Here is a 15341-nt window from a genome sequence, read left to right as displayed (position 1 = left end):
TAGGGCCAATGTCTTTTGACATTTGAGGATGTCAAAAAGTTTTCTAAAGTTTTATTTTGGTTCCTATAGTAAATCATAGTCAGTGATCTAACTAGTAGGAATGATATTCCCTTTACAGTTTCTGTAGCTTATTCTCATAGGCCCTGGGTTTTGTTTGTATTTGTTTGTTTGTCTTTGCTCACTCATTCTTGAATATAGAGAAATCTTTCCAGGTATTTGCCAGCAAGTATAGTGAATTCTGTTTGATTTGACTTTTTTCCAGTTATATGCAGTTGAATCTCCTCTTTGGCTATGCTGTTTAATGGCAATACTAGTTCAGCTCCTAAGTTTCAACAGACTAGCTCATATAGTATTAGTTGGAAAGCCTAAGGTGGGATTTCTTCCATCAATTTCCTTTTTAGCTGTCTGATACTCTGATAGGATGATTTACATAAAAATTATAAGTCTTAGAAATTCTTTTTATCTACTCAGAGACATAGTTTAGCAAATTTTAAACATTCATTTTTGGATATTTTTATTTTTTGTTGGACAAATCAAGTTTCTCAGTTAATAATTAAACTGTCTGGTAATTTCATTTAAGTGTACCTGTTGAAAGATATTATAACAAGTTTTATAGATATTAGAATGTAAAGAGTACAGTAGATATAGAACAAAAAAGCAAGGGGTGCCTGAGTGGCTCAGTCATTGAGCATCTGCCTTTGGCTCAGGTCATTGTCCCAGGGTCCTGGGATTGAGCCCTGCATTGGGCTCTCTGGTCAGTGGGAGGCCTGCTTCTCCCTCTCCCTGTCCCCTGGCTTGTGTTTTGTCTGTCTGTCTGTCTGTCTCTCTCTCTCTCTGCGAAATAAATAAATAAATAAATAAAATCTTCAAAAAGAAAAAAAGAACAAAAAGGCAAGGTAAGCCTTATGGATAGACTAGAACTGTGAATAAAAAGTATAATAGCTAACTGTGGGTATGAAGTGGAGGTTATTAGAAATGACACTTGGTTCAAGATAGCACTTAATATCCATTTTAGTAATTCCACCCATTTCAGGTCTTTTTAAAGTTCTTTAAAAAATATTTTTAAGAGGTTGACCTCCTAGCCCCGTACATTTTTTTTCTTTCTTACTGTATGGAGTTTTTAAGAAACATGTCATGTAACTATATTTATACATGCCTCATCTTTACTATTAGATCATAAATTAAGTGTAATAAAATGAAATTGTTGGCACCCAGGATTCGAGTGGCTGAAGCAAGATGGATCAGTCAGAGTGGTACTCATGGCCCCGGAGCTGGCAAGAATTGTGACAAGGACAAAAAAAAAAAAAAAGAAATCCAAACCTCCTGTACCAACTAAAGTGGGAGAAAGAAGAAGAAAACAAAGGGACCAGAAGCTGCCAACAAGCTGGCACTGGTGACACCTCATACTCAGTGCCTGTTAAAATTGTTGAAGTTAGAATTAAAGACTACCTTCTCATGGAGGAAGAATTCATTAGAAATCAGGAAAAAATGAAGCCTTTAGAAGAAAAGTAAGAGGAGGAAAGATCAGATGGGTGATCTGGGAGGGACCCTCACATTCCTAGGAACCTTGGAAGAGATCACTGGTGACAGTAATGCCATCATGTCTACATCTGTGGGCTCAGAGCACTACATCAGCATTCTTTCCTTTGTAAAAGACAACATCTGCTGGAACCAGGCTGCTCAGTCATACTCATCCACTGGCTACATGCCATCATTGGGATGCTCATGTTTGACAGGGATCCTTTGGTCGCAGTGATGAAGGTAGAAAAGGGCCCTCAGGAAACCTATGCTGATATTGGGGGGTTGGTCAACCGAATCCAGGAAATTCAGGAAACTGGAGCTTCCTCTACTCATCCTGAATATTGATGAAGAAATGGGTATAAATACCCCAAAGGGGGTCATTATATGATCTACCTGGCACAGGTAAAACCTTATTAGCCAAAGCAGTAGCATACCAAACCTTAGCCCCTTTCTTAAAAGTGGTTGGCTCTGAACTTACTCAGAAGTACCTCGGTGATGCCTAGGTACTCATTTGGGAATTGTTTTGCGTTGCTGAAGAACATGTACCATCCATTATGTTTATTGATAAAATTGATGCAATTGGAACAAAAAGGTATGACTAAAATTCCAGTGGTAAGAGAGGAATTCAATGAACAGTTTTGGACTGTTGAATCAGTTGGATGGATTTGACTCAAGGGGTGACATGAAAGGTATCATGGCCACAAGCCAAGTAGGAAGTTTGGATCCAGCACTTATCAGACCAGGCTGCATTGACAGAAAGATTGAGTTCTTCCTCCCCAATGAAAAGACTACAAAGCACATCTTTGAGATCCACACAAGCAGGATAATGCAAGCTAATAATGTAACTGTAGACGACTTGATCATGGCTTAAGATGACTTGTCTGGTGCCAATATCAAGGCAATCTGTATAGAAGCTGGTCTGATGGCCGTGAGAGAACATAGAATGAAAGTAACAAATGAAGACTTTAAAAAAATCTAAGGAAAATACTCCTTATAAAAAATACAAGGAAGCACACTTGAGAAGCTCTGTCTCTAGTAGACCACTCCTATGTTCCTTTTTGAGTGTGATATGCAGGATTGCCCACTGGGCTGCCTTCCTCTGTTGGTCATATGAAAAGCCCTCTCCAATAAAAAGAGTGCTCTTTCTCAAAAAAAAAAAAAAAAAAAAAAAAATTTGCTGGCACCCAGATCATAATGAATATCCAGTGACTATTTATTGCATTTACATCTTTCAGGAAAGATATCATGCTATCTATATGTATCCTGCTAAATTTCTCTCCTTTGGCCCTGTAAGATATTAAATAAATGTTGTTGAGCAGATACCTTGAGAAGGTGTAAAACCTCAGGCAATTGCCAGAAAGAAAATATGAAGTTGAATGTTAAGAATTAGGAATCAGGATTAGGTGTTTTAGGATTAAAGATTCTAGACTCAGCTTAACTCAGAGACCAAAGTAGACTCAACCTAACAGTGTGATGTGACCTTTAGACAGGAATGGTTTCTGTGGATAAATAATGACTTAACTACACATAATGATTAAGAAAAGGAAAAAATAGATAGTAGGTGCTTCAAAAACTTCTCTCATTTAATAAAACTGAATGCCAGAGAAAGTAGAGTCTAAGCATATCTAGAAAATGTAGTAAAATCTTTTTTTTGATGGAAAATAAACTTCTAGGCTTTAAAATACAGTTGAAGACTTTATGATAAGACTCCTGTGTGTATTTTCCCAAATCCTTACTTTAACTCTTGTTAAAATTGATCAAGAGAGAGAGATTGATCCATTGGTTTATGTTGCAAATGTAACCAGTAGGGCAGAAAGAGTCAAAGAAAAGTAGAATTCCATATGAATCCCAATGAAAAGGGCAGGCTTATTTCTCACCCTAAAAGTCTTTGTTTCTGAATAAAAGAAAGAGGAAAGGAATGGAGATGAAGGATGAGGTTAAAGTCTTACCTTGCACTCTACCTGTTAACACCTCATTGCTACATCACTAAGATGAGTAAGTGGAGGTTTAGAGTTCCACACTTTATTTATTTCTCCTTAAATTCAGGTGTCTTTCCAAGAGCTTCTGGACTTTGTATTATAATCTCCAGATACTTGGCAATAACTTCCAGCTACCATAACCTGTTTTATTACATTTTTTGCAGTTGTTTATGGAGAAAATGTTGTTAAAAGAGAAACAGTATTATGGAGCTGAAGTTAGATATGTCAAGAGATGAAATAGAAAAATTAACCAACTTGATTAAAATCTCGAGTTTTAAGAAAACATGTTTTCACAATGAGAGATGCTGTATTTTTTGTGTCTGTTATTAATATATCTTTTATGTAGGAAATTGTAGTTGAAAATGTTAAACATCCAACAAGAGTATATAACAATTTTAAATATTTTTGCACCCAACATGATAGTACCCAAATACATAAAACAAAAATAGAATAAATAATCAATAGTAATACAATAATAGTAGAGGACTTTAACACCCCATTTACATAGATGGACAGATCATCCAAACAGAAAATGAACAAGGAAACAGTGACTTTGAATGACATGATCTACCAGATGGACTTAACAGACATATTCAGAACATCCCATCTTAAAACAGCAGAATACACATTCTTTTGGGTGCACATGGAACATTCTCCAGAATAGATCACAAGTTAGGCCACAAAAGAAGCCTCAAGAAATTAAAAAAGATTGAAGTCATACCATGTATCTTCCCTGATCACAGTTTTATGAAATTAGAAATCAACCACAAGAAAAAATCTGGAAAGACCACAAATAATACACAGAGATTAAATAACATGCTACAGAACAATGAATGGGTCAACCAAGAAATCTAGGAAGAAATAAAAAATTGCATGGAAGCAAATGAAAATGACAATATAACATTCCAAAACCTTTGGGATGCACCAAAAAAGTTCTAAGAGGGAAGTGAATAGCAATACAGGTCTACCATGAGAAGCAAGAAAAATCTCAAACAACCCAATCTTACACCTAAAGGAGCTGGGAAAGGAACAAAAACAAAATCCCAAACCAGCAGAGGGAAGGAAATAATAGAGATTAGAGCAGAAATAAATGATATAGAAATTAAAATATACAATAAAAGAGATCCATGAAACCAGGAGCTCGTTCTTTGAAAAGATCACAAAATTGATAAACCTCTAACCAAACTGATCCGAAAAAGAGAGAGAGAGAGAGAGAGAGAGAGAAAGGACTCAAAATCACAAATAAAAAAGAAATAACAACCAACACCACAGAAATAAAGATAATTGCAGAGGAATATTTTGAAAAACTCTATGTCAACAAATTAGACAACCTAGAACAAATGTATAAATTCCTAGAAACATACAACCTACCAAAACTGAAGCAGGAAGAAATAGAAAATTTGAATAGACCATTTATCAGTAAGGAGATTGAATCAGTAATGTCTTCCTCTATGATCCTCTGCCTTGTTTCTCAAATTCCACATATCAGTGAGATCATATGACAGTTGTCTTTCTCTGATTGATTTGTTTTGCTTAGCATAATACCCTCTAGTTCTATTCATGTCATTGCAAATGGCAAGATTTTGATTTTTTGATAGCTGCATAATATTCCATTACATATATAAATGCCACATCTTCTTTATCCATTCCTCTGTTGATGGACATCTAGGCTCTTTCAAAAGTTTGGCTATTGTGGACATTGCTGCTGTTAACATTTGGGTGCATGTGCCCCTTCAGATCACTACATTTGTATCTTTGGGGTAAATACCAAGACGTGTAATTTCTGGGTGGTAGGGTAGCTCTGTTTTCAACTTTTTGAGGAACTGTCATACTGTTTTTCAGAGTGACTGCACCAGTTTGCATTCCCACCAACAGTGTAGGAGTGTTCCCCTTTCTCACATCCTTGCCAAAAGTGCTCAACATCACTTGGGATCGGGGAAATACAAATCTAACCGTCAATGAGATACCACCTCACACCAGTCAGAATGTTTACCAAACTTTTAAAGAAGAGTTAATACCTATTCTTCACAAAGTATTCCAAGAAAATAGAATAGAATAGGTGATACTGGCCTCATAATTCTATGAGGCCAGTATCACCCTGATACCAAAACCAGATAGACATCACAGAAAAAGAGAAGTAAAGGCCAGTATCTCTCATGAATATATATGGAGAAATCTTCAACAAAATATTAGCAAACCGAACCCAACTATACATTAAAAAAAATCATATACTATGATCAAGTGGGATTTAATCACAGGATGCAAGGGTGGTTCACTATTCTCAAAACAATGCAATGCATCACATCCATAAGAGAGAGGTAAAAACCATATAATTATTTCACTGTGTCAAAGGCATTTGACAAGCGCAATATGCATTCATGATAAAAACCCCTCTGCCAAGTAGATCTGCCAAATAGGTCTATTACATGTCAACATAGTAAAGGCTTTATGTGAAAAACTCACAGAAGGGGCACCTCGGTTGTTCAGTCAGTTAAGGATCTACCTTCAGCTCAGGTCATGATCCTAGCATCCTGAGATCGAGCCCTGCATTGGGCTCTCTACTCAGTGGGAAGGAGTTCTGCTTCTCCCTCTGGTCCTCCCCCTCTCTCGCTCTCTCTCAAATAAATAATATAGAACAAAAAATAAAAACAAAAAATCTCACAGTCAACATCATACTCAATGGTGAAAAACTGAGAGGTTTTCCCCTAAGTCAGGAACACGATAAGAATATCTACTCTCACCACTCTTACTCAACATAGTACTGGAAGTACTAGCCACAGCAGTTAGATAACATAAAGAAATAAAAGGCATCCAAATTTGTAAGGAAGAAGTAAAACTCTCACTATTTGAAGATGACATGATACTATAAATAGAAAACCTGAAGACTTCACCAGAAATTGATTAGAACTGGTAAATGAGTTCAGTAAGCAGAATCAATGTACAGAAATCTGTTGCATTCCTGTACAGCAGAAGGTAAGAAAATAGTCTCATTTACAACTGCACCAAAGCCAATAAAATATCTAGGAATAAACTTAACTAAAGAGGTGAAAGACTTGTACTCTGAAAACTATAAAACCCTGATGGAAGATACTCAAGGCAATGCAAAGAAATGGAAAGACATTCCATGCTAATGAATTGGAAGAACAAACACTGTTAAAAGGCCTATACTTCCCAAAGCAAACTACAGATTTAATGTAATCCCTATGAAAGCAGCAACAGCATTTTTCACAGAACTAGAACACACAATCCCAAGATTTGTGTGGAACCACAAAGACCTCAAATATCCAAAGCAATCTTGAAAAATGAAAATGAAACTGGAGGTATCACAATACTGGATTTCAAGTTATGTTAGAAAGTGGTAGTAATTTAAACAGTATGGTACTGGCATAAAAGTGGACCTAGAAATAAACCCCAAATTATATTGTCAATTAATGTTTGACAAAAGACTAAATCTTCAATGGGAAAAAGTCTCTTCAGCAAATGATTGGGAAAACTGGACAGCTTTGTGCATAAGAAAGAAATGGGACAACTTTGTTTTACCATACACAAAAATAAACTCAAAATGGATTAAAGACCTAAGTGTAAGACCTGAAACCGTAAGGATCCTTGAAGAGAGTCCAGGCAGTAATTTCTCTGACAACTTTTTCTGGATTTGTCTCCTGAAGCAAGAGAAATATAAAAACACAAAGAAACTATTGGGACTACATCAAAATTAAAACCTTTTGCATAGCAAAGGAAACAATCAACAAAACTAAAAGGCAACCTACTAAATGGAAGAAGATATTTGCAAATGGCATATCCAATAAATGTTTAGTATTCAAAATATATAAAGAATTGATACAAATCAACATCCAAAAACAAACAATTCAATTTAAAAATGGACAGAAGATATGAGCAGACATTTTTCCAAAGAAGACACATAGATGGCCAACAGACATATGAAAAGATGCTCAATATCACTCATTATTAGGGAAATGCAAATCAAAACTACAATGAGGTGTGACCTCACACCTGTCAGAATGGCTAAAACAAAACAAAACAAAACAAGAAACAGCAGTTGTTGGTGAGGATGTGGAGAAAAAGGAACCCTCTTGCACTGTTGGTAGGAATGCAAACTGGTGTAGCCACTGTGAAAAACAGTACGGAGATTCCTTAAAAAATTAAAAATAGAACTACCTTATGATCTGGTAATCACACAAGTGGATATTTACCCCCAGGAAAAACCAAAAACAGTAATTCAAAAGGATATATGCACCCGTTAATTGCAACATGATTTATAATACCCGAACTATGGACACAACCCAAGTGTCCGTTAATAGATGAAAAGATAAAGAAGACGTGTGTGTGTGTCTGTGTGTGTTTGTATACATATATATGTATATGTATATACGTATATACATATATATGTATATATATAATATATACATATATATATATTTTTTAACAAGCTTTAGTTCACTTTATTTTTCTTGTATAAAACTATGTGGTAGCCACAGCTGGAGCCTGGGTCCTCTGCACAGAGACTCTGGTGTGGGTCTTCACAAGATGGTCTGTGAACTCCTGATAGGGAGACTTGGTGAACACAGTCTCCTTCCAGAGGTCAGAGGTGAGATAGCTGTAGGTCTTGGAGATGGCATCGAAAGTAGCCTTGGCAAAGTCCCCAGGGTGGCAGTGCAGCCCCTGGCCGAGGTGTAGCAGTCGTCGATACCAGCCATCATCAGCAGTTTCTTGGGCATAGGGGCTGAGACAATGCCAGTGCCTCTGGGGGTGGGGATGAGATGCACCAGCACAGGGCCACAGTGGCCAGTCACCTTACACGGGACACTGTGGGGCTTGCCAATCTTGTTCCCCAAGTAGCCTCGCCACAGGGACATATACGTATATGTATATACGTATATACGTATATACATACACATATATATGTATACACACACACATATATATGGTGCATTGAATATATATTGTATATATTGTGTATATATATATATTGAATACATATATACATTGTATAGTATATTGTATATAGATATATATACATTGAATATATATATACAATAGAATATTATTCAACATAAAAAGAATGAAATCTTGCTATTTGCAACTAGCATGGAGCTAGTATAATGCTAAGCGAAATAAGTCAGAGAAAGACAAATACTGTGGTCTCATTCATATGTGGAATTTAAGAAACAAAACAAACAAGCAAAGGAAAGAAAAGAGAAAAAAAAAAAAGGGCAAGCCAAGAAACAGATTTAACTATAGAGAACAAACTGATGGTTACCAGAGGGGAGGTTGATGGGGAAAATGGTTGAAACAGGTGATAGGGATTAAAGAGTACACTTATCATGGTGAAAAAAGAAAGGGAGGGAGAAAGGATGGAAGAAAATGTATTGAACAGTTCCTCTTATGTCATAGCAACTTACATACTTGATGTATCTGAATTGTAAAGACATGTCTTATATATCTTTAAATTTTGAATGTTACTTTTTATAACTGCCTATTTTCTGTTCTGCCTTTTCTGTGTGTCTTCCTTTTGACTTTTTTTTTTTTTAAAGATTTTATTTATTTATTTGACACGGAGAGAGAGATGGTGAGAGAGGGAACACAAGCAGGGGAGTGGGAGAGGGAGAAGTGTTTCCCCACTGAGCACAGAGCCCAACGCAGGGCTCGTTCCCAGGACCCTGGGGTTATGACCTGAGCCAAAGGCAGCCCCTTAACTAACTGATCCACCCAGGCCCCATCTTTTGACTTTATTTTAAAATATTTATTCATAGGGTACCTGGGTGGCTCAGTGGGTTAAGCCTCTGCCTTTGGCTCAGGTCGTGATCTCGGGGGCCTGGGATCAAGCCCCGCATCAGGTTCTCTGCTCAGCAGGGAGCCTACTTCCCTTTCTCTCTCTGCCTGCCTCTCTGCCTACTTGTGATCTCTGTCTGCCCAATATATAAATAAAATCTTAAAAAAAATTTATTCATCTTTTTGTGCAAAATGCCATGCAGAGATACAAAGCTGAGTAACTTAAATACCTGTAATAGAGGCACTTGTCCGTAGGAAGGTAAGGCATATAAAATAAAAAATTGAATACTAAAGAAGTAAGCCTACAAAATCTTCAGGATTCCAAGAAGATCTAACAGTTAGATTCATTAAGGAAGACTTTATAATGGAGATAAGTGCCCTAGTTCTTACATTTGTTCCTTTATTTCATTAAAAATACTTTTGAGGACCTATTATATTCCAAGCATGTATGTAGATGCTAAGAGTTCAGAGGTAAATAATGTAACTCTAGTCTTTACTTTCATAGATCTCAACAGATAGTGAAGAAAATGTACAATTAACAAGATTATACAATTATATAATTGTAATAAATTCTCTGAAGACCTAGAGGATGCTATGACAACATAAAGTAGGAGATCTAATTTAGATACCTTCATTTAACCTTAAAGAGTGAATAGGAATTAGCCAAATGAGGGCTGGAGTTATGGGGGACAGGAAGGAAGAATTTTGGTCTTAGATGGAACAGCATGTATGAAGATCCCAAGGATGGTATGATTTTGATAGTTTTGAAGAATGGAAGGTAGGCTTTTGTGGGAGAAAGAGAGATGAAGGGAGGGGGTATATGAGATAAAGCTGAAGAAGTGGGGAAGGGCGTATCTATGCCTTGAGAAATTACAGTCTATCAGTGGAGTCACCAAAGGATTTAAACAAAGGTAGCTGTGGTGTGGCAATGGAGTAAAGTCAGGTAGCCAGTTACAGGACTTTAGGAGTTCAGATTAGAGATAATAGTACCTTGCATTGTGTGTGATTTGGGCTAGAGATAATTGAGTGATTCAAGCTATATTTTGAAGGGAAAACAAACACTATTTGTTGGTTTTTCGGAGAGGAATTGTCCAGAGGATACTGAGGTTTTTTGCTTGAGCAACGGTGGCTCATGAGGTCTTTTACTTAAGTGAGGGACACTGTGTATGGCTTAAGATCATGAACTCAAATCTGAGACATTCTCACTTTATAAAAACCATGAGACATCCAAATGAGATTTTGGATGGCAGTTGCATAGACAAGTGTGCAAGTGTACCGCTTAGAAGAGGGATCAGCACTAATGATGAAAATGTGAGTCAGTGGCGTAGGGATGTATTTTGAAGGCATTTGAGTATTAGGATTGGATATTATTTGGACCAGCAAAGTAACATTTTTTTTCTTAGAATTTTTACCACATCATTTCAAAATACAAATGTCATTATTCTGCATGATTTTAATATATTCAGAGATAAATATTTTCTCCTCTTGAGTAACATTCCTCTAACATGAGATTGTAAGTCGAAAAGTAAATAAAATGCATTAATTAAACTTACTTTACAATACAAATTACTGGTCTTTATCTGTTCTTGAACAGATATTATTTTTGCCCTTTGATTTTGATCTTGAGTTCTTCTGCCCTCACTCCATGCCTCCAGATAATGTATTTCTATGGTAATTTGTTGGAATAGTTGATTGGTTAAATGATTTCTTATGTCAGGCAGTTTTGTAAGTAACGTGTTTTTCCCCCAAGGAATTGGATTAAGGGTAGAAATCTTTTCAAAATTAACCAGAGTTATAATTATCATCTAATTTGTTGCTTTAAAAAGCCCTATTTTATGTATCCATAATAGTTTGTTTCACCAGAGTTTTAAAAATCTTTCTCATCATAGGGTCTAACTAAAATATGAAATATGTTAACTCATGATAATTTAAAAGCAGATTTTATTAATTAAGTATCTGTGGATCTCTACTGAAGGTAGTACAATTAATTTATTCACTGTTTTTTTTTACTTTCTCATTTTTTTAGAGAAACCCTTCAAATGTCCCACAACATTATAAGGTCTACAGTATCCATATTGCTTACAGATTGGCGTAAATTTTGAGAAAAGCACAAAGTAGGGAGGAAACTGCACAGCTCTGAAGGACTTGCTAAGCAGAATAGGCAAGCAGTTGTAAAGTTTTCTAGTTTACTACAAGGCCTGATCTAAAGTGAAGTTAGAATTATTCATGAGATTAATTCATGATTTAAAGAGTCAGCTTATTTTGTGGCTTCAGTGATAAAATTTTGACAACTGAATTATCTGTCTAAACATACTTCATAAGATATTGGTAAAATTACAGTTTTTAAAAAATATCTGAAGTTTCTTAAAATATCATCTTCATCACTACAGATTTACTAAGCTAGGGTCTGCGTACTGATTAAACAATGGGTTAAACTTCTTTGCATTTATATCCAGATACACAGGACTAAATAGTTCTTATGTGCTAGGAATTTGCAAATATGTATTATTTCTCTATTTGTAAATTTATTTTTAAAAGAATATCTTTTTTGGAATAGTCACATTGTCATCTAACTTGTGTCATTACCCTGTATCCTTACTCAGTCTTGAGTGTTTTCTTTGTCCTGAAGGAATTGCCTACGACCCTCTGATGCTGAAACACCAGTGCATTTGTGGCAATTCCACCACCCACCCTGAGCATGCTGGACGAATCCAGAGCATCTGGTCACGACTGCAAGAAACTGGGCTGCTAAATAAATGTGAGGTAATCCTCAATTTGCTATACTCTTTTACTTATTTAAATGTCACATAAAGAGGCCAGTGTTCATTTGGGTGATAGCAGAAAAATGTTAATGCTGGAGTACAAACACCATCATGGATGAACCATCATTGATCCTGGTAGCACAGCACTTCTGACTCTGGGCTGTGCACATAGTAGGGATTCAGTCCAAATTGATGGACTGAACAGCAGCATGATGTCTGTGTAGCGTTTTTTGGTATGCATGGCAGCATGGTTGTTTCCAAATAGGTGTCATTTACTGAGTTAATTTTCTGAGAAACTCCACAAACTCTTAAGTGCTAAGTAATTGTTATTTCTTATTATAAACTATATCGTGAACTCAGATATATGCCAAATTTGCCTAGTAAAATGACCGGATTTAAAGATTAACTGTCCTTTTACCAAGAAAAGTCACTTCTTTTAATTAAAGTGGTTGACGTTCTTACATTTTTATGGTAGAGGTTTGAGCACTTTTTATTGGTATTTCTTTAGACTCACTTTTGCAGATTCCTCGACTCCCGTTTTTCATTTGAAAAATCTATTTCTTAGACCTTCAAAAGTAAAAATGGTATCAATTCCAAAAGGTTCCTGTTGTCAAATTTGCAAATTATATAACAATCAGCAGCTGTTTGATTTAATTGCTGTAAATATCCATTGTTGCCTAAGACCCAGTAACATTCTATGTTTGAGTCTAAGACATTTTCAAAAGAAAAATATCCCCCATTTTTTTTTCACATAACTTTAACATTTATTGATCAAAAGTTTTTTTGTTTTTTTTTCCCTGGGTCTATACCATGTCCCAAACATGTTCTAGGGACTAGAATTACAGAATTTCACAAGACAAATAGAGTCCTTGTTATTACAGACTGACAATTTAACATGTTGCTCTTTGGTTTTGTTGTCAGTCTTTGCAGATGAGTGAAGGAAATCCAATCTAGTTCTCACCAGTTTGGAGGCTAAACCACTCTGTCGTCTACACAATTCTGTATGAAGTAAAGAAAGTAAACCAGCAAGGGGACTTAGCTGTAGTGAAATGGTCTTAATGAACATTGATTCATGTGAACATTCTTGTTTCACCTTTGCATTAACTATAGATGTTTTCCAGCATGGCATTCTTTCTGTGCTTTTGCCAACTAAGGCATTGCTGTTTACATTTTTTTTTCACTTTCAGGTCTTTATTGTATCCTGGAGCCTTACCCTAGCCACTTCAATTGACAGTGGTAGATCCCAGTCTTCAAATTCAGTGTTAGATTATGGTATTCCTTAAATGTATTACCTGAAGGAATACTGGCTATGAAAGGAGCAAAGTGTTGAAATAAATGGAATGTAATATAGCTCACACTAGTCGTAATGTTTAAAAATCTGTTACCCATTTCTGATCAGTCTTCTTTTTCAATTCCTTATACATCACATTACTTTAGTCCTATAATATTTGAAAGCATAAAATTCAATTTACACAACAGCACTGACTGATGTGATATCAGTCCAAGGGTGAAGTGGCACAAGGATAGAGGGGCTGATGAGAACGAGTGAGTCTAGCCTCAGCCCAGTCAGCTAAATAAGTGTCTCTCTGGTAAATAATCACATAGTTACAAATAATGCACTTGAAAGTCCAGATCAGCAGATTTGCTTTTAATGAAGACCAAGCACAGAAGTATGATCCATAACTTCACAGTAATATAAGCAGAACACTCTTTCTGCTGACATTGTTTGAAAACAGTTCACCAGTTTGATTTCTTACGTGATGAAATTGTTGCCTATGATATATTTATTTGCTCCTATATTATCTGGTATCTATGACTTTATGCTGACCTAATCATAAATGGAATTTCTAAAACCATTAAAAGACAATTTAATATACCTAGGAATTTGATGTATCTTTGTGTGTAAATGTTTTTAGGAATATTCAAAATGGAATTTTAAAAATGATCTGTAACAAACAGACATTACCCTTTTCCAGAGACTTTCAGGTTCTATATAAAATAAAACAAAGTAACAAAAGGGATAAAACAGAACCACAAGAAATATGGCTTATTTTTTTTTCCTGGTTGTTTCTATTGGATGAGTTGGGGAGAAAATAAAAAGGGAACATACAGAGATTATTTCAAACCAATTTAGCCCACTCAGAAATAGTAGAATCTACTTCCTTAGTCAGTGCTCTCCCTAATAAATGCAACTAAAATAAATGATACATGTTTATTGTGGATTTTCTTTTGAAGTTTTTGATTTGACAAGTTAAATCTAATATGCACATTTATTAATATATTATTAAATCATCTTTCAAGGATGCTAACCTTTCTGTCTCAAGCCAAATTATTTTGAAAGTTTCAATGACGTGGAAGAGAAAAATGACAGAAACATATATCAAGCCTTTTAGCAATTCACTGAAATTCAATACAATCAGTTGTTGAAAAATCAGGAGAGAAGTATACTATAAGTGGCAACTGGCTAGATATGTGGTGGGTTTATTAACCAGTTAAAGAGGCAGAAAGTTTCCTATATAGGCTAACAGGTTTTCTGGTTAGTGTTTATGAACCTTCTAAAGAGATAAAGGCCAATGACAGTATCTTCCAGTTGGACTTGACTTGCTCCAAGAAAAAAAAATTAGGTTTCAGCTTGGGTATTAATGAATATTTACCAGGGTGGCTGAAGGGCTTAAGGAGAATGAAACCTTTCTTTCTAAATTTGCATAGGTAAGACTATCAGGAAGTTAAAGTCCAGCTTTCCCCCCCCCTTGATTATATCTAGAGTATGCATTACTGAGAGGGTAAAATCTGTGTCTAAGACACCAGAGATAGGAGTACCAGCCCTTGTGTCTAGGTTATCACTCCTTCCTAAGCAGTATAGACAAATTCCTGACCTGGTTGTGAGCAGTAAGAACTCAGCTCAGTTGTCTCAAAGGAGAGAGGATTTATTAGATTTTGTAGAAAAGGATATAATCTAATAAGAATACAACACCTAGAAGCTGGGTCAGTTTGTTTTTCCCTCAACATCCAGAGAGTGATTTGCTGTCTTCCAACATTATTTCATGCCAGGTTTGTGTAGCTACCCATAGTTAGTGATTAGCCTTTGCTTTCAGTGAAGGAATCAACAGAGTTCTAGGGATGTATTGCTGGCCAGCAAGCAGAAACTCATGGCTGGGTAAGTGGTATTCATTTATTATTATAGTGGTGCTCAAGTGTTAGCATATATCAGAATCATTGGGAATGCTAAGACACAGATTGCTGGGCTCCAGACTCCGAGTTTTAGATTCAGCAGTAGTGGAGTCTTATT

At 35.9% G+C, this 15341-nt stretch overlaps 1 protein-coding gene and 1 pseudogene across 8 annotated transcripts in view; both read left to right on the top strand.

Moving 5' to 3' along the window:
• The window catches only part of HDAC9 (histone deacetylase 9), an 856076-nt gene that overhangs the window by 570230 nt on the left and 270505 nt on the right, over positions 1–15341 (top strand). For all 8 annotated transcript variants that reach the window (XR_004384558.1, XR_004384557.1, XM_032873697.1 and 5 more), the window contains one exon: positions 11920–12053. Coding sequence is in view for 6 of the 8 variants with exons in the window: in XM_032873697.1 (XP_032729588.1) it covers positions 11920–12053 (134 nt within the window). In the remaining 2 variants the exon portion in view is untranslated. The remainder of the gene's footprint in view (positions 1–11919; positions 12054–15341) is intronic.
• LOC116877194 lies at positions 1322–2611 on the top strand (annotated as a pseudogene).

This window comes from Lontra canadensis, unplaced genomic scaffold (genome assembly GCF_010015895.1).
Source record: "Lontra canadensis isolate GAN:19392208 unplaced genomic scaffold, GSC_riverotter_1.0 scaffold2, whole genome shotgun sequence".
NCBI classification, from domain to species: Eukaryota; Metazoa; Chordata; class Mammalia; order Carnivora; family Mustelidae; genus Lontra; species Lontra canadensis.
This window is presented reverse-complemented; position numbering and strand designations above follow the sequence as displayed.